The sequence below is a fragment of the Cheilinus undulatus genome, linkage group 6 (assembly GCF_018320785.1).
Source record: "Cheilinus undulatus linkage group 6, ASM1832078v1, whole genome shotgun sequence".
NCBI classification, from domain to species: Eukaryota; Metazoa; Chordata; class Actinopteri; order Labriformes; family Labridae; genus Cheilinus; species Cheilinus undulatus.
Window position 1 is genome coordinate 6,279,978 of NC_054870.1, and position 27,267 is coordinate 6,307,244.

A 27,267-nucleotide genomic window follows, 5' to 3' on the forward strand; every position below is an offset into this window, starting at 1 on the left:
CATGCTTTCACACTAGCAACATCAAACCATGCCCAGGCCCACTTGCTTATTTACTCAGTCTGAAACAGCAGGTGGCGGTATGCACAAAGCTGGTTTACAACCCCACCAAGGAGGAGAGAGAAGAAGAAGCTACCATGGCAACCACTGGGGTCATGACCTGAGCGACGACTGTTTTTGTTTTGACCCAGCAAGAAGTCCATCCTGCAGCCATGGATGATTAAAATCACTTTTTAAGATGCCAGCAACTTTGCTCTTTGTATCTGCACATCTACATGCAGCTCAGAGGATTAAATGGGCTCGCGCTGCACAGATACAGCGGTTTTTGAGGTGACAGGAGACTTTTATTGCCTTTGCACCTCCTCTTACTGACTCCAACTTATGTTCATCTGTAAGGTGAGTCACACCACGTTTATTGGCTGGATTCTGATGATTTCCGCCCTTTATTGAGGAAAATGTGAACAAACAGCCGCGCTATGGAAAGAAGTTTAGTTTTTACGCTGACGTCATACAGCTGATACGTCGCTCTGTCCCATATCCAAGCGCGGTTGCATTCACATCCCATCCGAACCGGGCCAGAGTCCACTTGAATCGAGCCCGAGACCTCCTCCCCAAGTGAGCCCGGGCCCGGTGCCTGGGCCCAGTGCCCGGGCACAGTTCGTTTGCATTCACACTAACAAAACAAACGGGACTTCGGGCTCAAGTGCACTCGGATCCGGGACCGAGCCTCTAGTGTGAAAGCACCCTTAAAAACTTGCTGAATTTCCCAGCCCTATTTTTAATGGATATATCTTGAGGCCCCTTGAAGTACGAGGCACCAATCATCTACCTCTGCCTGATGGTAAAACCACCTATGGATGGACCAGGAAGGGGGTTTAGACGTGGTGTTTTTACCTCACTCAGTCTGCAGCATTCGTCCATGTACTCCTCCAAGCTTTCACTAGTGCCACTTCTCCATCTTGGCTCTGGTCCAAAGTCTTGGTCCACCTCGCCCTCGTCTGTAGACGATCGTATTCCAGACCTGGTATCCTCCAAACAAGTCCTTTCACTGTCAGCATTATTCTCCTTTAGCTGTCCAGAAGAAGTTTCCTCAACTCCTGTAGGGCTAAGTCCTGAATCCCTACATCGATCCCCATCCTCACTAATGTGAAGTTCCACTGAAGGAATAAAAGCATCGTCCTGAGTATCTACAGCTGTATTTGGACTGGTATCCACTGATTCCTCCTCCTGTTTGGAGCTCTGCGTGTATGTGACCAGTTTATCAGAATCAGAGTTAAGGTTGCAGGAATCGCAGGACGATTCTCGACTGTGGACCACGAAGCTCTGCTCGGAGCCTGTCGGCGTGGACGGAGAGTTAGCTCCACTGGGCAGCTCCACGCCAGAGTCCTCAGACTCAAATTTGTACAGACGTGTGAGCTGAGAGTCAGAGAAAATGGCCGACAGGTAGTCTGAGCCAGACTCCATCTGTGGTTGTGTGGTCTTGCCATCCTGGTGGGATTTCTCCTCTGAGGCCTTGCTGGGGTCTGGGATGTTCTGCTCAGGATTTGACAGCGCGGAGATGGTCGATGTGGAGTCGTCGCTGATCAGCAGCCCGTCATGGAGGGGGCCGAAGAGTTTCATCTTCGTCAGAACAACTTCAGTGTCAACAACAGCATCTCTGTCTCCTTTTCCTGTCAAACACAGAGAGAAGTCTGGATTTAGTCACATTTCTCATCAAAGACATTGCTCAGTATCATTCTGATGCTTTTATTCTCTGTTTTCACCTGATCACTGATGATGCCAGTGTGTTTGCAGAATGAACAAAAGAACGGAATTCAGCTACAATTTCTGTTCTATCCACCTTTAAAGAGGTTGTTAATGTACTTGTGCAATAAAGAATATATCCAGAATTTTTCTTGCATCTTGAAAGACTCCCAGTTTTCTAAATGTTGCCAACATATTTGCACAATTCATAAAGGGTGAATGCATGAATCTGCCTCCAATTTAGATTCCATTTTTCCATTTCTTCAAATGTTGCCAATGTTTTAGTACAATTAATAAAGAAAGCTGGAATTTGAGGCCCATCTACTTTCCTAGATGTTGCCAGTGTATTTTTGCAATAAAATTATATCCAGGAATTTTCCTGCAAATTGAGCAACATCCAGTTTTCCAAATATTCCCCAAATGTTTGTTCAGTTTAGATAATGTTAAGGAATTCACCTGCAACTTGACAAAGTTTTCCTTTCCTTCCCTTAATATTACCAATATACTCCTGCATTTAATAAAGGATTCAGGATTTTGTCACTTTTGGAGATGTTGTTGAAGTATTTGTACAATAAAACTGGGTCCATTTGAGAACAAATGTACAACAAGCAAAGTCTTCTTTTTCATATACCCAGGAATTTTCCTGCAAATTGAGCTTCATCCAGTTTTCCAAATGTTGCCAACTTATTTGTGCAGTTCATAATGAGTGCACAGTTTGAGTTCCACTGTATCAGGATGCTGCCAGCATGTTTGACAAAGAGAACTCCTAACCCGTCTCTTTTTAAGATGTTGTCAGTGTTCTGGTTTAACTCTGTTTTGGGCCCTTTTATTCATTCTTGGCCCCTTATTTAAATCAAAAAATATTGTCTTAACCAATGAGAAGGTTCACAAGATTACCTCATGTACAGAACATCTCTAATGACTGTATCTTTTGGCCTCTGGCTTTTTCCTACATTAGCCTAAAGGTGAACCACCTCAGATCTTTTGGCTTGAAGCTAATTTTTTCACTGTAGAGCAGTGTTGCTCAACCCTGCTCAACCAAAGAGTCAAATTGTTGAAAAATACCTTTGCAAGAACCATATTTAAGTGGTGAAAAGTGGCAAAAAAACAAAACAAAACAATAGTAATAACAAGTTAAGGTGGCAAAAATGATCCAAAAGTGGCAAAAACATGAGACAAGTGACTAAAATGGGCAGAAAGCAGTCAAGAGTGGCAAAATAGGGCAAAAATATAGGAAACAAGTGGAATTAAATGGCAAAAGGTAGCTTAAATGGGGAAAAACTGTGAAAGGGGGCAAAAAATGTACCAAAAAGGGCAAAAATGTGGCAAAACAATGAGAGAAAAGTGACTAAAACAGGCAAAAAGCAGTCAAGAGTGGCAAAATAGGGAAAGAAAATAAGATTTTAATGGCAAAAAGTAGCTAAATGGGCAGAACATTTTGTAAAAGGCAAAAACAGGATAAAAGTGATTAACAGAAGTTGCAAAAATGGCATAGAAAAGAGGAAGTGGCAAAATAGGGCAAACAAAAGGAAACAAGTGGTATTTAATGGCAGAAGATAGTTTAAATGGAGAGAAGGTGGTGAAAAATGGTGAAAAGGGGCAAAAATGGGAGAAAAAGTGGCAGAAAAATTGGCAAAAATAGGAAAAAGGGGGTACTTAATGGAAAAAGGTTGCTGAAATTGGCAAGAAATGGCAAAAAATGGTAAAAAAAAAAAAAAAGGGCAAAATGGGAGAAAAAGTGTCAAAAAGAAGTGGCAAAAATGGGCAAAAAAGTTGGAATTAAAGTGTTTTTAATGGCAAAGGTAGCTTAATGGGATGAATGGTGGCAAAAAAGGAAGAAAAAGGCCAAAAATGGGATAAAGGTGGCAAAAATGGGACAATTAAGTTTTAATTTAAGCCTTCTGTATAAGTCTGGGAAACAAACTGATAAATGTGATTAATGCCTGAGGTCAAAGTTTCCCTTTTCAAAGGTTTTCTGGGGGAATAATATTTCAAATTACGACATAAAAGAGCTACAAATAATCACAGAAGAGCCACATGTGGCCTAAGAGCCAAACGTTGAGTATCACTGTAACAGAGTCTTTGACAGCTGATCCAGGCTGTCGTTGATGTTTTTCTTTAAAAACAGGAGAAATCGCTGCATTCCTGGACTGCCGGTCTGAAGTGTTTTCACACATTGTAGAGTGAATCAAAGAAACAAAGACCTTGAGATGCCTGATCTGAAGCCAAACGTGGAGCTTAGAGCTGCCAGAGAGCGGATTAACTTCACCGCAGGTATTCCTCTCATAGTCCTGTTACATAAGGCCTGACTGGTGTACAAACAGAATGAAATTTAGGGCTTTTATGAGGAAAAAGAACCACACTCCAAGCTTCTCTAGGTAAAAAAAAATGTTTTTGCTTTTCTCCTGATGGGCTACAGATAGAGTTTAAATTACCAGCTGGCTCCACTGATAGTGAACAATCCTGACAACAGCTGACTGTAGAGATCATGTTTAGTTTACTCCATGGTGGCGCCGATTACTGTACATCATAGGGTTGTTGTCCTGCTAGCGGACTATTTCACATTCATCAGTTTGATGAAATTCAGATTATTCACTTTAACATGGAATATAATTTATTTCATCAGTGATGGAGAGCTGTTGGATTATCTTGGCTTATATTTTTGATTGAATATATGACTTTCTATCTCAAAGTCAGACTTTAAATCTCATAGTTTTGTTGTTTTTTGTCATTATTGTGACCTTTTTCTTTTAATTATGACTCACTATCTTAAATTTTGACTTTTCATTTGATAACTCTGATTTTATTTCTCATATTTATGACTACCTTCTCATTATTTTGACTTCTCTCTCTCTCTCTCAGGCTGCTGGATTTGACTTTCATTCATACATTCATGAAAACGAGGCAGTAATTTTGATCATCTTGTTTTCCTGGTCATGTGAATCTAAAATCTCAAACTGCCCCTCTCTGACCACACGCACCGTCAGAAACAATCTTCTAATCTTCTCGGTGAAACCTGATGACGGCATTTATGTAATCCTGTGTACTTTAACTCAGATACCTCCAGACTCATCCCGTTCTCTGCCCGACGCTCCAGCTTTGATCTGAGGCTCCAGTCCAGACCATTACCGGGAGCAGTCGTACGTGTCCTCTGGGTGGGAAATCTGAGCCGTCTGTCCGTCAATCACAGGACTAACTTTTTCAGATTATAGACTGAAAGCGGGCCCTCTCTCCTGAGGGAGGTACAGGGGCCCCGGATCAGCTCAGGGGCCGTTATATTGCTTCATAAGTGCTGCAGATCTGAGCTCTACTCAGGAGTATTTCTCCAGGGTTCTGGATCACGCTGAAACAAAAGTGGAGGCTGGGCGACTTCCTGCAGGCTGAATTGGAGATCTGGCTCAGGCAAATATGAGATTAAAAGTTCTTTGAAGTGGTAAATCTGACTCTTTTATCCCCTCTGAGGGGAACTTTAGAGGGGGGGTCCTGGAGGGGAATTCTCCCTACAGCATATTGTGAGAATTTGGACTGAAGTGGAAGTCTTTGGCTCACTGAGAAGCTGGACACAGCAAAGACGACCTGATCTTTTCTCTCTGAGGCTGTTATTAAGCAGAGGGGATGCTGCTGTGATTGCGGAGGGTGGAGGTCTGCACTGACGGATGAATGAATCACAGCTAATTAGTCACAAACAGGAAGTTAGCTGATTGAGACAGTTTTTTAAAGCTTGATTGTTCCTCTGCATGACTGACAATATCAAAATAAGACTTTTAACTAAAGACCAACACAAAGGCTCATAAACGTGATTTCTCTTAAAAATATGACTCAGCGAAGCGGTAGGACATGAAAACCGGCCCTGTTTAGATAACCCAGTGGTGGAGTCAGAGCAGATCTGACCAAACACTGATAGGACCGTGTTGTTCAGAGTTTCATTGGGCTCTATCAGCTTTTAAAACTCCCAGGCTCTTCCCATGTTAAACAAGATCTGTTTCCCAATAACATTAACACAAAAACACGGAGCGAAGCCAACAAAACACAGAATGAAACACACTTTGTTTAAACAACGTAGGACCAGAATCAAAGAACTGACTGAGACATGACTGGAGGCTCTGACTCCATCAGGAGCTGGAAGATGAAAGTACCAATGCTACTAATTTGAGGGTGAATTAAACAACTTATCAGTCTGACAATCATTAAACTGGTCCTGGGACCAGTTGTGGGACCATTAGGGCAGTGGGTAGAGTGGGAGAGAGAGAGGAGTCAGATTAGAACCAGGCGGCCCGTGTCAATGAAAACAGCCTCGGTCAGTGTCGTTCACAGTTAATAAATCTTTAACTTCAAATGTTCAATCAAAAACCAAAAAAGAAGTTTCACAGATACTTTTTAAAATCAGGGAACAAAACATGGAAAGTGCCTTTAGGCCGAGGCAGTTCATCTTATAGCCGGAAGTAAAAAACAAACAAAAAAATCTCTTTTTTTTTTGTTTTCCTAAAAAGAAATCGATACATAAAAATGGTTAATTTTCCATTTTATTGTTTTTGCATCAAATAAGAGCGTTCAAAGAACAGACTTCTATTGATGTACAGAACATCTATAATGACTGTATCTTTTGGCCCCTGGCTTTTATTATACATTAGCCTAAAGGTAAACCACCTCAGATTGTTTGGCTTGAAGCTAAATCTCTTCACTGTAGAGCAGTGTTGCTCAACCAAAGAGCCAAATTGTTGAAAAATACCTTTGCAAGAACCACAATCTAAGTGGTGGAAAGAGGAAAAACGGCTTGAAGTAGCAATGAAAATAAGGTAAATGTGGCAAAAATGGTCCAAAAGTGGCAAAAACGTGGCAGAAAAATGAGAGACGAATGACTAAAATGGGCAAAAAGCAGTCAAGAGTGGCAAAAAAGGGCAAAAATATAGGAAACAAGTGGTATGTAATGGCAAAAGGTGGCTTAAATGGGCAAAAAGGGGTGAAAAAGGGCAAAAATGGGGAAAAAGTGGCTAAAAGAAGTTGCAAAAATGGCGTAAAAAAAAGAGGAAACAAGTGGTATTTAATGGCAAAATGGGCAAGGAGGTGGTGAAAAAAGTGAAAGGGGCAAAAATGGTCCAAAATTGGTAAAAAAAAAAAAAAAAAGTGGCAGAAAAATGAGACAGTAGTGACTAAAACTGGCAAAAAAAGTATCAAGAGTGGCAAAATGGGCAACAAAAGAGGAAACGAGTGGTATTTAATGGCAAAGGTAGCTGAAATGGGTGAAAAGTGGTGAACATTTTTGAAAAGGGACAAAAATGAGATAAAAGTGTCAAATAAAAAAGGTCAAAGAACAGAATACTATTAATGTCACATTCTTTTCTTGTTTGCGTAACTTTGTGAAGGTGCTGTGATAGAAGAATGTTACAGTGCCAGTATTTCATTCTTTGATCTTCCTTTTTTGATGAGAACACAGAAACAGTGATTGTTTTGTTTGATTGTAAGTGAAATCAGTACAGAAGCACATGCTTTCATCTCTTTTACTCCATTTTTCCGAGGCAGTGGGTTAAAATTTGGTCATTTCTTGAGGAATTTTCACTGATCTCAGGAAAACCAGCTTTGTTATCCAATGGAAAGGAGATACATGAGTTTAAATCTTGAAACAAATACTGAAATGTACCTGTCATCAGAGGAAAATCTTTTTTTAAGGTGTATTAATTTACTTTTAAAGCCAGCAATAAATCCAAATTTAAAATTAAATTGTAATATGTCCCGCTGCAATTTGCAATGCGCAATATTTCTTTAACCTGAAATGTGCTGAAAATTTCAATTAAATATATTGTTTGAGGCATAAAACATGTTTACACGATCCTCTCTTGAATCTCTTTTTTTGGAGTAATTTGCGAATAAATCAGACTTTCTCTCTTTTTTTTCTGTGTGACATACAAAGCTTTTCTTGGATCTCAGACTTTTACCGTGTGTGTGTGTGTGTGTGTGTGATAGAATGTTGTGATTCTCTTAGTGAGATCAAAGAACAGCCCAGCAACAACAGGCAGGGAGAACATGATTGGTCCATCCTCTACCTGTTTCCTATTGGTTGGTTGAAAAATCTAAGAGCAGAAATACGTTTAGAGCTCAGAGAACATTTCGTACACCACAGAGAAAAATCCGAGAGTGTCAGTTTGAGAAACAAGCAGAACCGACCTGAACATTCTCACTGCTGGACTGTACCATCAGAGAAAATATGAATCCCTCAGAGGACTGTAAACCTGACAGGAGGCAGCTCCTGTTCATGTCATGAGAGTTTTTATGGTTGTGTAATCAGTGAGTGAGGAAAGCTTCTGTACTTCAGACACCACCCAGAGGAATTTACAAGGTTAGAGAGCAGAGAGATAACCTGTGATGAAGAAACCGCCATGTACTGTAGGATGGCGTGAAGCGTAAACAAAGCAGCTTTACTACGATACGTGAGGTCGTTTAAAAGAACTCTGCTCTCCTCTCAATGCCATCAGACCTTCAAACCAATCAACAGCCTGGAGACAGGCTGAAGAAGAGCCAATAGTAGACTTTGATACAACATCAAATACAGAACATTAACCATACACAAAATAATTGATATGATTGGCCAGGGTCCTCCTAAACTGTCTGGTTGTTATGATAGCAGTTTGTTATTCAGGAATGACAGACCACATAGAACCAAAAACCTGGATCAGAATCAAGATCTTACAGAGCTGAGAAAAAGGATTTTCCCTCTAACTGGTTTCTTAAGTTTCTGCATATTTGCCACACTTGAATGTTACGGATCATCAAACTAATTTAAATATGGTGGAACTTTATTTTACTGGGCCCTAATTATCTTGAAATTATATTCATAATTGGTAATCATGCAATAACTTCTCAAAAATAAGGAAGTATTTACCTAGTAATAATGTAAGAACTATCAAGTAATTCCTCATTGAAATTCTCTGGTAATAAGGTAGGATTTTTCCCATACCCTAACCCCCCTAACCCTAACCCTAACACTCATAATATTGTGGTAATTCTCTGGTAATAAGGTGGTGTTTTACCCATACCCTAACCCCCCTAACCCTAACCCTAACACTCATAATATTGTGGTAATTCTCTGGTAATAAGGTGGTGTTTTTCCCATACCCTAACCCCCTACCCCTAACCCTAACACTCATAATATTGTGGTAATTCTCTGGTAATAAGGTGGTGTTTTACCCATACCCTAACCCCCCTAACCCTAACCCTAACACTCATAATATTGTGGTAATTCTCTGGTAATAAGGTGGTGTTTTTCCCATACCCTAACCCCCTACCCCTAACCTTACACTAACAATGTTGTGGCAATCTCTGCAATTATTTGGTATTTTACCAAGTAGTTTCTTAGAAATAAGACATAATGTTTGAAATAAAGTGATAATTCCTACATAATTTCTTTACTTCAGCCTAAAAGTCTTTGGGACTCCAGCCAACTTCACTGAGAGCCATTATCCACAAATAGAGAAAACTGTAAACAGAGGTGAACCTTCCCAGGATTGGCCGGCCTACCAAAATGACTCCAAGAATGCATGGACACCTCACCCAGGAGGTCCCAAAAGAACCCAGAACATCTCTTTCCCTTATGTTGTTGGCATTGTACGGAAAAGTTTTGGAAAGTCTTCCGATAGTTTCCAATTGTGGACCACTCTTTGTAAAAAATGGATTTTAAAGGCCAATTCCACCAACATTCCATCCTCCACCTTTGATGATGTCATCTTTTAAGCCCTTAAGAGGCTTTAGAAAGATGACATCATCCTTCAAACTTCAAATAACATTCCATTCTTGCCTTACATGCAGGCCAGTAGAGTCTATTAGGGCTACCCTAAAAGATGTTGTTTTTTTTTTTTTTAATGAAAACATAAATAAAGGTTAATCTTATATTTTTCAGCAAAAAAAAGTCCAAATTTGGAAAAATATCTAAAACTATCTAAACTTTGCAAGATTGTAACATAATTTATTAACAAGAAAATAAACTCAGAATTTCAGAGTTAAAAAGTAAAAACTATTTATATTAAAACTCAAGGAACCAAACTGAAAACTGGGGTGGAATTTTTTTACTTAGTTATCTAGTAAATTAATGACTTTTTAAATTTGAGAACTTTTCATTTTTCCTTAAAACTCACGGATACTCTTTTATTTCTAAAGTGGCTTGTATACAGCATGGTTGTCATGGTAATAGTTTATACACAGATCTTTTGTCAAGGACAAGTCCATGACCTATTATGTGAGGGTATTCTCAATGAAAAAATAAAATAAAATTCATATTTAGTTTTTCAAGTGGGTCCTAACAAAGCTAGAAAGCTAATGTTAGCTATGTACGCTAACATTGACTTATGGGGGGAGGGTCTTAGCTTTTCTTAGATATGATGGAGGGGCCCCTAAAGAACAAAGGTAGGGAACCCTCTGGTAGAACCAGTACCCCACAGAATGCATTAGGTTAAACATATAAAATTATGTTTATGACAAGACTGAGGAGAAAAGCTGTTAAAGAGGCTCAGCTAGCGTCTTAGCTCAGTCCTAGACTCTTGTAGACTCTGGTCTCCCCTCATCTGTCTAGACCTGTAGTAGGAGGCCTGTGGGTCTAAGTCATTAAAGATCTGGATCACCTTCTCCAAGTAAATAAGTTAACCTGTGGTGAAAATCCCTTTTTTCAGAAGTGTAGGAATCACAGCCAGTGAATGTAGAAATGTTCTGATGCAGCCAAACCTAGAGCGTTAACGTACCAACCTTACTCCATCAACATTGATTCAGAACTGCTCTTCTTCACTCTTGTCCTCCATCTGACATTCATATGTCATCTGTAAAACTGAAAGGGTTGCCTCCAAATTAAAGTTCCAGAGATTACTCATCATTTGCTCCTGTTATCTTTTACCTAGATGAATGTATAATTGTTCAAGAGGCTGTTTTCTCTGCAGAACAGTTAGGGGACCATTTACTGTGTCTATTGTTCTTATTTTATCGGTTGCCTGTTTGCAAAAGCTGGCCCGTCCTTTTTGTGAATCAAGAAATCAGTTTCTAGAGCTTTCTGTCTCTGAGGTCATCGTCACCTCACCCGGCCTCTCCAACGGGCCCTGGTTCAAATCCTGAAGCGTTTGACCTTCAGGGAGCAGAGACAGCAGAGACCGGGTGTTTATACTCATTCTGACTTTGACGGATGATCATGAGTCGATGAAATTTCTGGTTGAACATGCTCTTTAGACAGACGGTGTTTTACAGCCTCCTGAACATGCACTGACAAGAGGTTAACATTGGCACTGAACCTGTTAGCACATTAACGGCTGTTTCATTCACGTGTCGACGTCTGTTGACCCAGATGTCGTCTGACTATAAAGCTGTCCGTCACTGATCCAGGTTCCAGTCTTTTATTGAGCATTTTATTGAGTCATTGTTCAGGAAGAAAAGCCTCCTGACCCCCTCTGAAGATTCAGGGAGCGACCTGCGACCTGGACTCTCCTGTAGAGATCAAAACGTGACTCTGGAATTTCAACAATGCAACACATTGAGAGCTACCTTTCCAGGGGTATGAATACAACTGAGGGCAAAATACCAAGGAGAGAAAGTAGGTCAGCGGCTAAACCAGGTCTCAGGAAACAAATAAGGATGTTTTGGTTCTGATCAGGATTTCTTTTCACAACAATCAGAGTCAACTTTATTAGTTTAAAGCCTAAATTAACAAATAACACATCGCCTTAATGCCTCTACAAATTTAGAGGATAACAACCTCTCTGCTTGCCTCAAGGAAGGAAGGAATCCCTCTGATAGTCTGACAGGAGCAGAACTTTCTGTTTTTCTTCCAACACTGTTCCCACAATATTCACTGACTGTTTGCACCTGATCAGCCCAGCATCATTCAGTAAACCATTACAGGTATATAACAAACAGTGAAGAAGGGCTGGACTGGTTTCTGAGGTGGTGTGACCGGTAGAAATCTTATTTCTGCATTAATGAAGCTGTATGCCATGTAAAACACCATGGATCGTGGGGCTAGTTAATTATGTGAGGGTCGAATTGTTGCCCAAAAGTTTGCGTTCACATGCTTCAAAAACAAATAAAAAGAAACAAGTATTTCTAGTTAGAATGCAAATGTAGACAGTTCTGTGGTCAGATTAATCAAAATGTGAAATCTCATTGGAAACCAAGAGCAGAGGGATCATCCAGCTTGTTATCCTGGCTCAGTTCTAAAGCGTGCATCTCTGATGGTATGGAGTTGCATTAGTGCCGATGGTGGGAGTGTCCAAACTCCACTGAGGTCCACATAGAGAAAATTATAAGGATGGTAGGGCCCCATTCATATACCTTGCCTTTATGGTACTGTATCAGTAAATCCAGTCTAGTTTAGGAAAAGATGTCCTTAGTGATTGGATTGGCTAGTTAATAGCAAAAAAGGCAAATAGTAATTTTAAGGATTTTAAAGAGGCCAGTCAGATTTCAGGGTAGACCTGGATGGCCCTAGCTCCACCCAGGTCAAAATCAGAATGACTCTCCATGTACCAAAGAGTTTACAGTGGTATCTTAGTCCTTTTCCACATGGAGACGGAAGCGTTGGAAGCGTTATATTTCTGTTTTGTTTTGAAAAAGTTTTCCGTAAATACGAGGTCGTTTCAGGAAATGTCTGCGTAAGCCCAGAACCACAGAAAATGCTGTAGTACATATGCCAAGACTCTAAGTGGCGCTGTAGCATTGTCACGGAAATGCACCAAAAGCGAGAAGAAGATCACAGAAAACTGCCACAAACGTTCTCCTAGTTGCCCTTCTGGTTGTTGTCTGTGGTGGATTTAAGAACATGTGGTGTCGGCTGTTCTCGGTGGTGGTAAAGGAGCATCAGATTTGGCAGTTAAAGCCTTAAAAAGCTCGGTAGCATCTGCAGTATGAACACAACCCTGTAATCCACCATTGGTGTTCTGGTTTGACATGAGCATGCGGCGTGAGTGGGCAACGCCATGTGTGACGTAATCGTTTCAAGACAGACGCGGTTAGCTGTCCACATGGAGACAAAATTTTTCACTCTGAAACCCGGTTTAAATAGTAGCCATGACGGCCTCCCAAACCGCTGTTTCCGTGTGGATGAAACGCCGATACGACAAAAAAACTTTTGCTCCTGAATTCGTCTCTGTGTGGACGGGGCCTTAGTTTAAGTCATGAAAAAGTACATCAATAAATTGTCCTGTCAAAATGTTTGTTTACTGAATTGGCAAAGTAGCACCTCTTAGCACAGAAATTTAAATACACACTGATCCTAATAAATTCATGTCGTCATCATAAACTATACTTTTATTTGTGTTTTCTTATAGGCAGACGAGAATAGTTTTGTTTTACCCTCCCGGATGAGCCCCCAAAGTAACACAAAACTCCTCTGACAGTAAGAAACACGGATAAAACATACAGTCCGGAACAGGCTTCATGTTCTCATGTGGGCCATTTTTACCTCCGCCAAGGAGGTTATGTGATCAGCAGGGATAGTTAGTTTGTTAGTTAGTTTGTTTGTTTGTTAGCAACATAACTCAAAAAGTTGTGGACGGATTTTGTTGAAATTTTCAGGAAATGTCAGATATGGCATAAGGAGGAAATGATTCGATTTTGGGAGTGATCCGGATCACCATCTGGATCCAGGAATTATTTTAAGGATTGTGTACTCTTGGGAGATAGGGCTAATGGCCGAGGTCTGCGCTCTCCGAGTGCTTTTCTAGTTCATTTAGGTTTTAAAATTTTCTGCTGATCAATTATAAGTGGTCTTAGGGTCATATTAGACCCCCAGGGCATAGTTTGGACACCTCTGGACCATGACATGGGCAGCTTACACAACTGGAAAGACACTATCAATGCTGAAAAGTAGAGAGAGGTTTAGAGCAGCAGATGCTCCCATCCAGACAAAATCTCTGTAGGGAAAGCTTTGATTATTTTAGCAAGAAAATGCTAAACCACATCCATCACAACATCCTGGCTTCAGAAGAAGAGTCAGGGTCCTAAACGAGTCTGAATGCAGTCCAGACCTTTCACCAACAGAAAACAAATGGAGCATCAGTAAAGACAAAATCCAGCAAATATTCAGGGCTGCTGAGCAGCTAGAATCCTACATCAGACAAGAATGGGACAATATTCCTCTCCAAAAACTCCATCAACTGGTCTCCTCACTTCCCAGATGTTTACAGACAAGCAGCTTTGGTTTAAGAGTAAATAAGGGGCAGTCTTGTGAAAACAGTTGGATTTTAGTTGCCATTAGAGGTGAAACAGTCAAATCAAATGTACTGATGTCCACATACATAGTGTTTATCTGTTATTGAAATGTCATCCTGAAAACAGCCTTATGACCCACTTTAGGTCTTGCCCCACCAGTTGAGAACCACCGTTTCATATTATTTTGATTTCCTATGAATATTTACTTCCAAAGAGTGAATTTCCTAGAAATATGCCCCCCAGTATTTATCGGTCACATTTATGGCTGTATTAATCCTGTTTGTCTGGTAAACCAGCCGTGACGAAGGACTCAGGTATGGACCACAGATTCTACAGGTAGATAGGAAACCCCCTCAGGGACTTTCTATGGGCAAGTGCTCACAGCACAGCCTCAGTTTGATGGGCGTACCTGGTGACAATCATTCACCTACAGTCAAACACACTGCCTCAGAGTTTCCACTGCTTACGTTTTACTGGATCTGTCTTTTTCTCTGAGATTGAGAGCTGCTGTTGGAATTCAGGCCACTGCCTTTAGAAAAACATCCAGATTTGGGAAAATGAGCTGGAAACATTTATGATATTTATAAAAGGTGAGGTGTTGTAATGAGAAGATAGAGCTTGAAATGAGGAGGCTTGATCGGCTCTACCATGACTTTAACAAATATCAAGGAACTCAATCAAGCCAACAACACTCAAGGATCATGGGTAATGTAGTGCTGTAGCCTGAGATCTTGGATAAACCACGTATTTGTATTAAAAAAAAGGTCATTTCACTATTTAAACTGTCGAAAAACAGCTGTTAATTTCACTTCTAGAGGCAGTGCTTGATGGAACATTTCAACAGAAAGTTTCAGGCTTACATTTGAGATCAGCCAATCAGAGATGTCGCTGTGACCCTCTAGCTTTATGGGTAATGTAGTACTGTTGACAGTGATCACAGACAAACCTAACCTTGCAAAGCAGATGGATACGCCCATTTCTTTGTTTTTCACTGGTGAATCCATCTTGCAAAGCTCCCATCTGAACCGTTTGGGCCCAGTTAGAAAGTGACAGGACCAATCAGTGACAAGAGGCAGTACTTTAAGGCGCGGCAGAGGGTGACGTAAACAAGCAGCAGCAAGAGCTTAGCTTAGCATGAATGCTGCTAAGGCACCAGTTTTATCAGAACTTGAAGACATTTCTTCATTAAAAGAAGAACAAAGAACAGCAGTGGTTTGTTTTTTTAAAAACAACAAAAGTCGTGTACTGACATGTCTATAGTCGCCATGTTTCGCGATGTTCCTCGGTAGCTGCGCATGCGCAGCTCGACAGCGGCTTTGTCACGTGTTTTGTTGTCCTGATTGGCCCGTAGAGATGTGACAAACAGAACGTTCATCCAATCACACTTTTTTCAAATCCTCTGCCTTTTCTCAAACATTTCCTGTTGAAGCTTTCCCAGATCTGGCACGTCAGGTTAAGATAAACCCTGTTTTTCCCAGAATTAAGTGCGTGATATACAAACTTATGCCTTCTACATCATCGTGTATCTATGATAAGTACTGCATTGAATGAGGGTGGGTTCAGCCAATCAGAGACATCACTGTGACACCATAGGATTGTGGGTAATGTAGTTCTGTTGGCTGAGAACTGAGAACCAGGTTGGTTCCATGCTGGTTTCTCCCTCAGGCTTGCGGTAAGTCTACCCTGAAAGCTTCTGACATTATTGTGAATAATCAGATCTAAAAAGCAGCGTAGACTGAATGATGTTGTGGCTGATGAGGGACAGTGTACAGTGGCTCCTCTGGTCGGTCAGGATCCCCACTTTCAAACCCCTGGTCTCATGTGACATCACTTCAGGAGTATTTCTGACTTCACACCACTTCTCTTTTTCGTGTTTTTACAGCCTTTCTGCTGTCGTCTTTCGTTCTCTTGAACACCTGGAATCACTCTGATGTGGTTTCAGAGGAATTCCTCCTCAGCATCACATCTGGCTTCATTAAACGTTCGCTTGATAAGCAGGTGTACTTTTTCACCACGTCTTGTGCACCTGTGCTGTATTTATATGTGACTCAGTCTCTGAAGGAGCCAGTGTTCAAAGCAGAAGTCTGCTGATGTGGACTCCCACGCCCGCAGCCCTCTGCTCTCCTCTGGATGTGAGCGCCGTTTCCCTTCCAGGCAGCTTTGTCTTAAATACTCTAACACCTTTAGCCCTTAAAGTCTGTCTTTGTGAAGGACTCAACAATGATAGAGCCTGGAATGTGAAATGAACCTGACGGGAAATGGCTCAAGGACGTTTTTAGATGGAGAAGCTTAAGGATGAGTGAGGAGCAGCAGAGGGGAGGCGGTCTGTAGGTAATGATATGTTGTGGATTTAAGTCAAACACCGAGACTGGAAACCGTCTCAGTCAGCCACAGCAGACAATGACAGCAGAGAAAATGGTGTTGTGGAGAGATGAGGACAGCTGCTGTCACGCTCTCTGAGGACAAAGCTGAGCTGGTCACATTACCTCAGCATGTAATTACTGTCAACCTGCTCCCTTCTTATTGTCTGCAGGTAATTACCAGGAACACACCGGCACTGAGCAGGAGGGTATACACAAAAATAGAAAATCTCAGCTCCTTACAGTGTTGTTTTCAAAGAAACTTTCTAAATATATATTTAATTGTTGTCGAAGCAGCCAATAAAAGACTGAACTAGTGCACCCCCATGTTCAAATGTCCATTGTTACAGCAGAAATAGAAACTTACAGCATTGTTTTAAAAGGAAATAGATGCCTTTACAAAAGAGTTGTTTAGTTCTAACTTTAAAAAGACTGGTAAAGTTGGGGACTGCTCAAAAACACCTGGAATATTCCACAAGTTAGAAGGTTATTGGTGATTGGTTGTCTTGCTTATTTCAGTGAGATGATGCCAAAGCACATTCTGCAAGAGTCACAACAGCATGGCTTCACTGTGAAAGAGAAAAGGGTCTGCTTGCAGAAGGTAAGGAAGGAATGTTTTATAAGCTTATAATGTTTTATAAGCTTCAAAGGCATGGAGTGAGTGAGTTATTAACTTTAGAGGATGACGTCATCTGCAAAGACAAGGAAGGAATGTGTTATAAACTTTAAAGGATGGCATTATCTTCAAAGGCAAAAATGTAAGGCTTTTCAAAATTCAAAGGATGACATTATCTTCAAAGGAAATGATATACTTATTTATAAACTTTAAAGGATGACATCATCTTCAAACACATTGATGTAATGTTATTAGTCTTAAAAGGATAACATCATCTTCAAAGGAAAGGATGGAATGTTTTTTAAACTTTAAACGATGACATCTTCTCCAAAGGCAAAGATGGAATGTTTTTTAGGCTTCCATTGATGACATCATCTTTCAAGGTTAGGATGAAATGTTTAAAAATCTTTAGTGAATGACATCATCTAATAAAGGCGCGGGCAGAATGTTTTTTAAACCTTAAAGAATGACATTATCTTCAAAGGCAAGGATGGAATGTTGTATAAACTTTAGAGGATGATTTCATCTTCAAAGGATGACATCATCCTCAAAGGAAAGGATGGAATGTTTTTTTAAACTTTAAACATTGACATCATCTCCAAAGGCAAGGATGGAATGTTTTATAGGCTTCAGAGGATGACATCATCTTTCAAGGTAAGGATGAAATGTTTAAAAATCTTTAGTGAATGGCATCATCTAACAAAGGCAAGGCAGAATGTTTTATAAACCTTAAAGAATGACATCTTCAAAGGCAAGGATGGAATGTTTTATCATCTTTAGAGCATAACATCTTTTTTAAAGGCAAGGATAAAATGTTTTATAAACTCTAAAACATGACATCGTCTTCAAAGACAGAGGATGGAATGTTGATGAAGCAGGCCATATTTGGGTCCTTTTCTATCCAGTTTTGCCGAATGGCTTGTCTCTGTGATAATGGAAAAATGCTGCAAAAAGTCTTATGTAGTCCTTAGATAAGGCAACTTTCTTCTTCTTCTTCTTCTTTTAATGTTTTTGTTGTTATTTGATAAAGGTTAGTAAACAGACTTTGGATGTCTGTCAGTAGTACCCCATTACAGCCTAATGCCGCTAAGAACATTGGGAAAAAATACATTTTTAAATACATAAATTGCCATTCAGATATTTAAAATTAGCGTCCATCCTTACAAAGAAACACATCTCAGGATAGATATTTAAATGTTTAGTTTCATAATCAGGGTCTCTCACACACTGCTCATCCTCATCAGCTTAGGTTTATTTCCATCAGCTCAAACATCATCTTGGCCCTTAAAGGTGATCTAATCCTTGGTCCTTAAACAGATGCTGGCCTCACCTTTAGCTTTAGACCTCAGGTTTCAGAGGTTTCAGAGGTTTGTGGCAGTGTTTTGAGGCCCCACGTGCAGGCATGTGCGAGCCCCCAGGCTGAACACTGGCTTGGGTCGGCCCCTCAGATCTCCAGAAGCTCGGGTCGTAAACAGGCCAGGACAAGCTGGGTATTTTTACAGCACAGGTGGCTGATGGGAACATCCGTGCCCTGCAGCACTCTGGGTGGTCAGTGGTCAGCACGGACTCCTTACATATAATAAATTCCACTCATGTTTACAGTTTTATGGCTGTAATTCAACACTGTAAAGCCTGTTAGTAAAGTCATGTTCTCTGTCACAGGATACTGAGCAATGATTCAGTTCCACTTTGACTACAACTACAACGTCTTTGGTGGACTGCTGCAACCCCCCACCGTCCACCCAATTCCCCCCACACTATCACCTCCTCCTGGTCCTGCAGAATCAGGACATCCATGGTTTCATCTCTCAACACAAGCCCCCACTGGGAGCTGAGCTCTGTTTTCCAATTCTTCCTCTACTGCAGCGTCATCATCCCTAAGGATGATACCCAGACTCCCTCTCTTTATCACCGTTAACCGAGACCCCAACTCCACTCTCTCTTATCGGGAACCATTAAGATAAAGCAGGAATGTGCAGGAGCAGAGCAACAGCAGTCAAAACTCCTCCAAGATCATGTCTACTGACAGTTTAGAGTTTGACTTCCCATCCCTCCAAACGAGGGGCTTAAAGGCGGAAGAGGATGCTTTATCCAGGTTTTCTTAGAGGGATTTTATGTAAACAGAAAAGGCCCGTAGCCCCCGTGGTTACATCCATGCACCCATGGACCCATAATTTTACCACCAGGCAAAGGCAGACAATCATCAGGGGGCCTTGTGCTCCAAAGAGCCCCCAGCCTCAGGCAAAGGTGTCCATCAAATGTGAGGTACACAGAAAAAAATGTAATGCCTACTAAGATGAATATTTAGACCAGTGTTACTCAACCTGCTCAACCGAATAGCCAAATTGTTGAAAAATACCTTTGCAAGAGCCACAGTGGTGAAAAGTGGCAAAAATGGCTTGAAGTAGCAATAAAAATAAGTCAAAGGTGGCAAAAACGATCCAAAAGTGGCAAAAACGTGACAAAAAATGAGAGAAAAGTGACAAAAATGGACAAGAAGCAGCCAAGAGTGGCAAAATAGGGCAAAAAAATGTCATGTTCATATCCTACATATATCCTCTGATTCTTTATGCCTGTACATAAACCTAACATGAACAAATGCATTCACTCGCATTAGATTTGGTAGAGGAGGAGGCGTGAGAAAAGGAGGGTAAAACTGGCGTGTTTTACGCACGGATGGACTCATCTGTTTAGCATGGACGAATCCAAGTCATAGGCATAGTGTACAATAAGTGGCATAAAAAGGGTGTAACATTGAATTTTTTTTTTCTTCATTAGTCAGGGTTGAAGTTGAAGAGATCTGAAGCAGTGAAAGTTTTTTTAAAAAGTTGAAAAATTAGTGTTTTATTAACACCTTTCTACATGTCCATATTTGGACAAACAAGGGTGGATGTAGCTAAAGTATGGCATTCAGCACTACAGAAAAAATTTCGATGCATCAAAATCAATTTTACTACTATTGACATGACCCATAGATTTTTTTTCTAGATCATTTTATATGGGAGTTATGGTGTTTTTGTGTTTTTTACCATAAAAAATAGCAGTGATGTGGTGTACAATAACTGGCATAAAAAGGGTGTAACATTGAATTTGTTTTTTGTTTGTTTGTTTGTTTGTTTGTTTTTTTAGTGGTCAGTGTTGAAGTTGTTGAGGAGATCTGAAGCAGTGAAATTTTTTTTAAAAAGTTGAAAAATGATGATTTAATTAGCACCTTTCTGCATGTCCGTTTTCAGGACAAACAAGGACAGATGTAGATAAAAATTACAAGGGACCAAGGGGTGAGCTTGACAATTAAAGCCTTCTGTATAAGTCTGGGAAACAAACAGATTAATGTGATTCATTCCTGAGGTCAAAGTTTCCTTTTACAAAGGTTTTCTGGGGAAAAATATTTCAAATTAAGACATAAAAGAGCCACAAATAATCACAAAAGAGCCACATGTGGCCCAAGAGCCACACGTCACTGATTTGGACCGTAAAAAAAGAGCACATAGTGAATAAAATAATGTAAAAAATGTACTTATATTAAAGGATCCTCATTAGTTGCCACCAGGGCAGCAGCTAGCCCTCCTAGGCCCCCTATCAACCAACAATACATTAGAAGAAATCCAAAAGGCAGCAAACAGTTAAGCTTCTATACTGCCCCACTCATTCAACACACAAAATCCCACAACCCAGCTAGAACCCCACATCAACATCCCCAAACACCACCAACTACAGTAAACTCTATTCAATATCAGGGAAAACAGAGGGAAAGGTTTTTGGCATCACTTCTCGAGAAGCACAAAATTAATCAGATGCCTGCAACACTTTCAAAGAAAAGAATGGGAATGTTATGGAATATTCAAAAACACCTGGAAGATTCCAAAGGTTAAAAGGTTGGTGATAGGCTGTCTTGCCTCTTTCAGTAAGACAATGCCAAGAGTTACAACAGTATGGCTTCACAGTGAAAGAGGGCAGGGACTAGAATGGCTAAAGGCATGGACAGAATGTTTTATAAGCCTCAAAGGATGACATCATCTTCAAAGGCAAGGACAGAATATTTGTGAAGCTAGGGATTTTGTTTTCATTTATTTATTTGCCAAATAGCAGACCGTAGTTGGCAGCTTTTAGAAAAGTGGGTGGACTCTTCCAAAAGTTGCCAACACAGAGGAAACATAAGGGACATAGTTAAAGTTAGAGAGCCAATAACCCTCATCAAGCAAAAATTGAGGTAGCATGGCGGTGGTGCCCTATACCCATACCAGAACTGACACTCTGTGTATTAGAGACTGCTTCTTTGACTTCTGCTACGAAAGCATGCACTCAGAGTTTGCATCTTTCCCGGCTGAGATTATCCGGAGAATGGGGCGCTCGGAGACTGAAAGGAGGATGAGGCGAAGGCAGCATGACACCCACGGCCTAGTGGGGAGGAGGCAGAGACGGGGTTGTGCGAGAAGGCAGAAGCGGGGCAGGCGAGCCGGGCTGCAGGCTAAGAGCTGCCCCACACAAACCTGCCGTACCAAACATCTTTCTCGCAATTACCCGCTCCCTCACCAACAAGATGGAAGACACAAGGCTGCAGATTTCTAACCACAGCTTGGACTACTCTGTCCTGATAAAAACAGAAGCCCGGCTGCACGAAAACATTCAGGACCTAGCCATGGAGCTAGTAGGCCACACCACCACAGAACAGATCAGACACTCGACTTTGTTAAGACTAGAGGGGGCTGTTAAACACATCTAACAGAGTCGTCTCCACAAGCGGGCCTCCAGGATTCTGATGGACCCCTCGCACCCTGGACGCTGTCTGTTCAGCAACACCCACACAAACCTGCCGTAGCGAGCATCATTTTCACGGATTCCCCACTCCATGGATGACGTGAGGCTGCAGATTTCTAACCACAGCTTCGACAACTGTGTTTGCTGCAACAGGGGAGACTGCCAAATGAAATTTTGTTGTATTCTTATTGTGTAATGACAATAAACCCTGTCAAACTTTAGCAATAATTATCAAAAATCTTCAGAAATGGCAAAAAAAGTGGAACTGGCATAAGTAGCTTGGTAATTTGTCTACTTTTAAAAGCCGAATTGAAGTCTGTAGGAGAAACTGAGTTGGAGTGATAGGACTTGGAAGCGGACTGAGATGATGTGTGTTTGTGACAGAATGTTAGGACTCTCTTAGTGAGATTGAAGCAAATGTTTCCCAGAGAACAGCTCAGCAACAGAGCTAACATGATTGGTCCTTCCTCTACCTGTTTCCTATTGGTTGGTTCATCACAGTTTGCTTTGATGTCACTGAGTTAGTCTCAACATTCTGTCACACACACACACACACACACACACACACTGTAAAAGTTTGAGAGCCAGGAAAGTTTTGAGTGCATGGAGAAAAAGTTTCATTCACCATACAGAAAATCTGTCTGCTTCACAAATAAGCAAAGCCAACCTCAACGAGAGGAGAATGATTTGCACAGAAAGTTTGAGCACGCAGATGTTTAGAGCAAAAACAGAAGATCTGAGAACAAGGAGGCAGTTTAGAGCACAAAGGCAAAGACTGAAGAAAATCTGAGCCCAGAATCAATAAGTCATGATCTCGAAACATTAAAATGCACTTTTTAGTTTTGCATTAACTTCAAATGTGCGGGAAAACAAAATTGGGGCCCTTAAAGGTGATGAGGCTCTGTGTATAGCACATGCTCTACCTTTGGGAGCGGCCCCACTCCAAGTCAATATTTCATATTTACTACCTTAGTCACTGTAACAGTTCAGATTCCTCATGTCTGAATAATGACAGGAGAGTGAATCCGTTAAAGCGGTGCATGTTTGAGGTGTTAGTCACTACACAATGATCAGAGAGGGCATGTTTCATGAGGATGATCCATATTTGAACTGAGTCACATGTCACACCAGCTAACATCAGGAGATGTTGTTCCAGTTTAAAGAAAGACGGTGTTATTTTATAGCCATGAATCCATACACACAAACACGTGAAAACACGGACACAAAGCCGCACCCTGCCTCACTGTACACAACGTGTCATCTTCACAAAGGGCCTCTTCTTCCTCGACTCATTAACATGAAAACAATGTGGCTGCTGTCAGGCCGAGTGTGGAGGCTCCCTCGCGGCCGCAACAATGAGCAGATTTATCTGGCCTCCCACCGCAGAGCAGCCGCCAGGATCTGCTGCTCGGCAGGTGTGGAAGCTCGTACTGTAAATAAGCTGACAGCGATATCTGAGCGAGGCTCGGACCAGGAATGTGGAGTAACCTGACGCCAGGATTAGACAGGGAAGAAAGAGGACAATGAGAAATCCCTGTGTACTTCTGCAGGACTTCACAATGCTCTGGGCTTGGATTAACACTTCTTTACATCACAGCAGAGAACAGGGACATGAGAGCAAGTATGAGCAAATAAATCACTTTCACAGTAAAGAATATTCACACTGAACTCAGATTTAAAAAATTAAATATATCCAACAGTTTAAAAGCAGAGAAAGCCCTCATTTTAACAGTTGCAATAGTCTTGTCTGCCACAGCAGAGTCAACATGTTCACTGCTGCAAACATCGGGTGTAAAGTCAAAGACTGCCGTAGGAAACTGCCGTTCTGTTGCTGTACTTCATTCATGCTTGTGCTGCTGACTTAGATGGACAAGGCCAGCCATTAAAGGAGAACTTCCTGGTGCCCGGACATGTGGTCAGTAGGTCATCACTTAACTACAACAGCTACAAAAGGAAACTGAGACGACTTTCTAGGGAACTTTTGAGCCCTAAAGACCCAAAACTGTCAGACCACTTTCTTTTAAGACAAACTCATGTTTATGGGGATAAATGAATCCTTTTGATCAGTTTTTAAGATGCATCAGTATATTTCTGGATGGGAGAGGGTAATTTAATGTTTTAAAAGTCAAAAATTTCTCAGTCTCACTCATATGTCCGAATGTTTCCAACTTATTTGTGCAATCTAAACAATGCTGACTCTCTTTGTCAGTGGACTTGAGTTTGAATTGCATTTTTCTACCCTGACTACTCAAAGTACTTTTACTCAGCAGGCCTCATGTACCTATACATACCCTTTGACTCCATCCACTCCACATTCACACTGATGGCAGAGGTTGATGGAGAATTGCCTGTGCATTTTGCATGCAATAAAGGTGTGGAACAAGTTATAATCGAAAGTAATCCCAGTCAAACACATTTACACGCCATTGATAAAGCAGTGGGATAAGTATCTTGCCCAATGATTCGTCCCCATGCAAGAGGTCGGGTTGAAACCCACAACCTTTCAATTAAGTGCAACCAACTCTACCTACTGAGCCACAGCCATAGGTCAAACTGGGAGAGAAGATCATGAAGTTTATGAATTTTTTTAACCTCTGATCATTAAAAAAAATGGAGATTTTCTCATTTCAAAACATGTCATTTAAAAGGGTAGAACATTCGGACACTTGAGCAGTTAAAACTATACTTTGTGATTTTTGGTCCCTAAAAAGATTTACAGTGAAAAAGATGCCCAATATCAGGTGTGTATGACTTAATTTATTTATTTTACCAGAGTAATAAGGATTGAATTCAGGGGTTGTGCTCATCATGAACAACTTCACTCAGGGTGAAAAAATGTCAAACGGCATAAACAACAACAACAATCGATCAGAAACATCAGCAATGGAATCCCAGCAGTGACTGAATGTTCAATAAGCAGTTTTCAAAACACAGCTAAACTCATTTAAACACGTATAAACACTCTGCCCAAGGGCATGATGGGAAACTCTGCCCACATATTTGAAATGACAGCTGACTCTTCACTATAGGAGTTTAAATCAAAATGTTTAACATTTTAATATCAACACACAGTTTTTACTGTGCAGTCTGGCCAGACTTGTGCCTGGAAAATATACCCACAATGCCTCACAGGGGACGTTGAGAGTCATAGGTAAAGTGTTTGGAAATACAGAATGGAAAAGAGGAAAGACAGCAAGACCAGGTTTGATTATGTAGACGGACTTCAGGAGATTGGCTAACCATATATAAATCATTCTTGCAGGACAAAAAAAACGTTTTTACGTAAACTTGTGTTTTTATTTTCATCACAGATTCAGTAAATTAAATTTTTCTCAAACTTATTTTCCCTAGTGTCCTGTGAATGTTTGTTCCTTTCTGTCATTATTCTACTGCTCTTATTTGTTTTAGTATTTCAGTGTTTTGTCAGTCAGTCAGTTGGCACCTCTGTTAGTGCACGGCACTATAAAGGGATATTTTAGTATTTTTTAAGTTAAGCTGTATGAGGTATGTAGCAGTAGTAGTAGCATTAGCCTCATTGGTTGTACCAGCCAGGAAGCGAGGCTATACAGTGTAACAGATGGGTACAGTTTCTATGAGTTTCGAGAGTTTTAAGTAAAAATGGGCCACAAAACAATGTTGGCTAAAAACGTACGGACTATTTAAAATTTTTGAAGCATCTTATTTTATTTTTATTTTTTTGGTTACGTTTTTGCAATGCACACTTTAGCTACCAGTTACATGCATTGCAAAACAGCTTTCTGGGTAAAACAGAAAATGCTTAAAAAATTTTTAGATCATGCATACATTTGAACTAACATTGTTTAGTTGCCCATTTTTACCAAAAGCTAAATTCCACAGAGAAACTGTAACCATCTGTTATGCTGTATATTATTAAGTAGTTTATACAAAGGTATTTTGCTAAGAAAAGCATACATAGGCCTTTTTTGGGTTTCATCAGTGAAACATTCAAATCGATGTTGATTTTTGGCAGCAGTGTGTGTGTTTGTGTGTGTGCGTGGGGGGGACTCCAAGGAAAAATGGTTGGGAAACACTGATCTAGATGATGATAAATCAACTGAATAAAGAAGTTTTGTTACTTTTCATATACTTGACATTTCTGTATTATTGACCCTGTTTAGACTGATGTTATGTTTGCTTATATTTAAGGCTGGATTCTTGATTTTCATTAGCTAAACTCATAAAGACTAAAAAAAAACAGTTTTAAATATTTGACTTTATGTTAAATGAAACTAGAAGAAAAGAAAGGGTTTTTTTAAATTCAGTTGAGGGGAAAAATTTACTTTTCCATGATGTTCCAATGTTTTTTGGATGCACCTGTCTGTGAATTTTTTATAAGCTGCTGTTTTTACTAAAATGATGTTTTACACAGAAAAATGACTGTTGAAGTAGGAATCTTGAATGAATGGCAGATAGAGGATAGAAAGAGTAACGAGAGGATTTATCTCTTGATGGGAGATGCCATGAAATACTACTATGAGACTTTTCTTAAAGGTTTGAACTAAAACTCTGCTGTAGAAATTATAAAGAAGGAAATCATGAAGCAGCATACCTTTCCTCCACGGTGCCAGGATGGACAGTGACCTCTGCCAGCTGATGACCAGCCCAGCCTTCCTCCCCTTCACACTCATGGTGCTCAGATAAATCCAGAGTTTGAGGTAAAGTCAGAGAAAAGACAAGAAGATAAACCTCCGTAGGTTTAGGGGCCGCGTCTGTTGTGTGAGGAAACGGTGTGGAGGCTGTCCTGGAGCGGGGTCATGATCGCTGCATTTCCCAGCCTGCTGCTCAGCCTGCCTGACTGAGACTGAGGGGATTCAGGTCCTCCAGCTGAGAGGAGGGAAGGGGCTGGGCTCCCAGGAGGAGGAGGAGGAGGAGGAGTGGAGGGCTGAGATTTACACTCAGCCTGAAGGCAAACAGGGAATGAAGGAGAAACGCAGGCTCTGTTAGAGAAGAAGATAAAGTCCTTATTTACATCGGTCGCTGACTTCATGATGGTGAATCCAAGGTACCAGTGTCCTAAAAGTTGTTCACAGTTGGTTTAACCACAATAACATATTAAATTAAATTAGAAACATAGTTCAGACTCTTACTGTTGTTATAAAACAACCACAACAGAGCAGCTAATAAAAACTAAAGTGGAGCTTTATGGGTCTCATTTTAGAAATCCAGTTGAACATATGGGTGGAGGTTGGGGTGGGGATGCAGGTTTACAGGACCCCCAGAGTTTTGAAGATATAAAGTATTCAGTGCGGGTGCCAACATCCCCTTTACAAAATCTGTTACATAGAACCGGTCTGACAAAGTGAAGTAGGCTAAAACATCTCTAAAAGCAACACATCATGGCCCCATCTAAAGAAATTCAAGAACAGATGAGAAACAAAGCCTTCAAATCTAAAAGAAAGGGTTACAGACACACTTGTAAGACTGGGACTCCAGCCAACCACAGTGAGACCCATTACCCACAAATGGAGAAAACTGTGAACAGAATTAAAATTACTCCATAAGTGCAATGGCGACTCATCCAGGAGGCCCCAAAAGAACCAAGAACAACACCTACAGACCTGCAGACCTCACCTGACTTAGTTAAGGTCAGAGTTC

The 27,267-nt window shown here is 40.7% G+C and overlaps 1 protein-coding gene across 1 annotated transcript in view; it reads right to left on the bottom strand.

Moving 5' to 3' along the window:
• Nucleotides 1–26,458, bottom strand: part of si:ch211-250c4.3 (uncharacterized protein LOC100535981 homolog) — a 63,197-nt gene extending 36,739 nt beyond the window's left edge. The window contains exons 1-2 of the mRNA XM_041790205.1: nucleotides 26,222–26,458; nucleotides 892–1,667 (exon numbers count right to left, since the gene is read on the bottom strand). Of these exons, the coding sequence (XP_041646139.1) occupies nucleotides 892–1,667; nucleotides 26,222–26,300 (855 nt within the window). The 5' untranslated portion in view covers nucleotides 26,301–26,458. The remainder of the gene's footprint in view (nucleotides 1–891; nucleotides 1,668–26,221) is intronic.
• Between the last annotated feature and the right edge of the window lie 809 nt (nucleotides 26,459–27,267).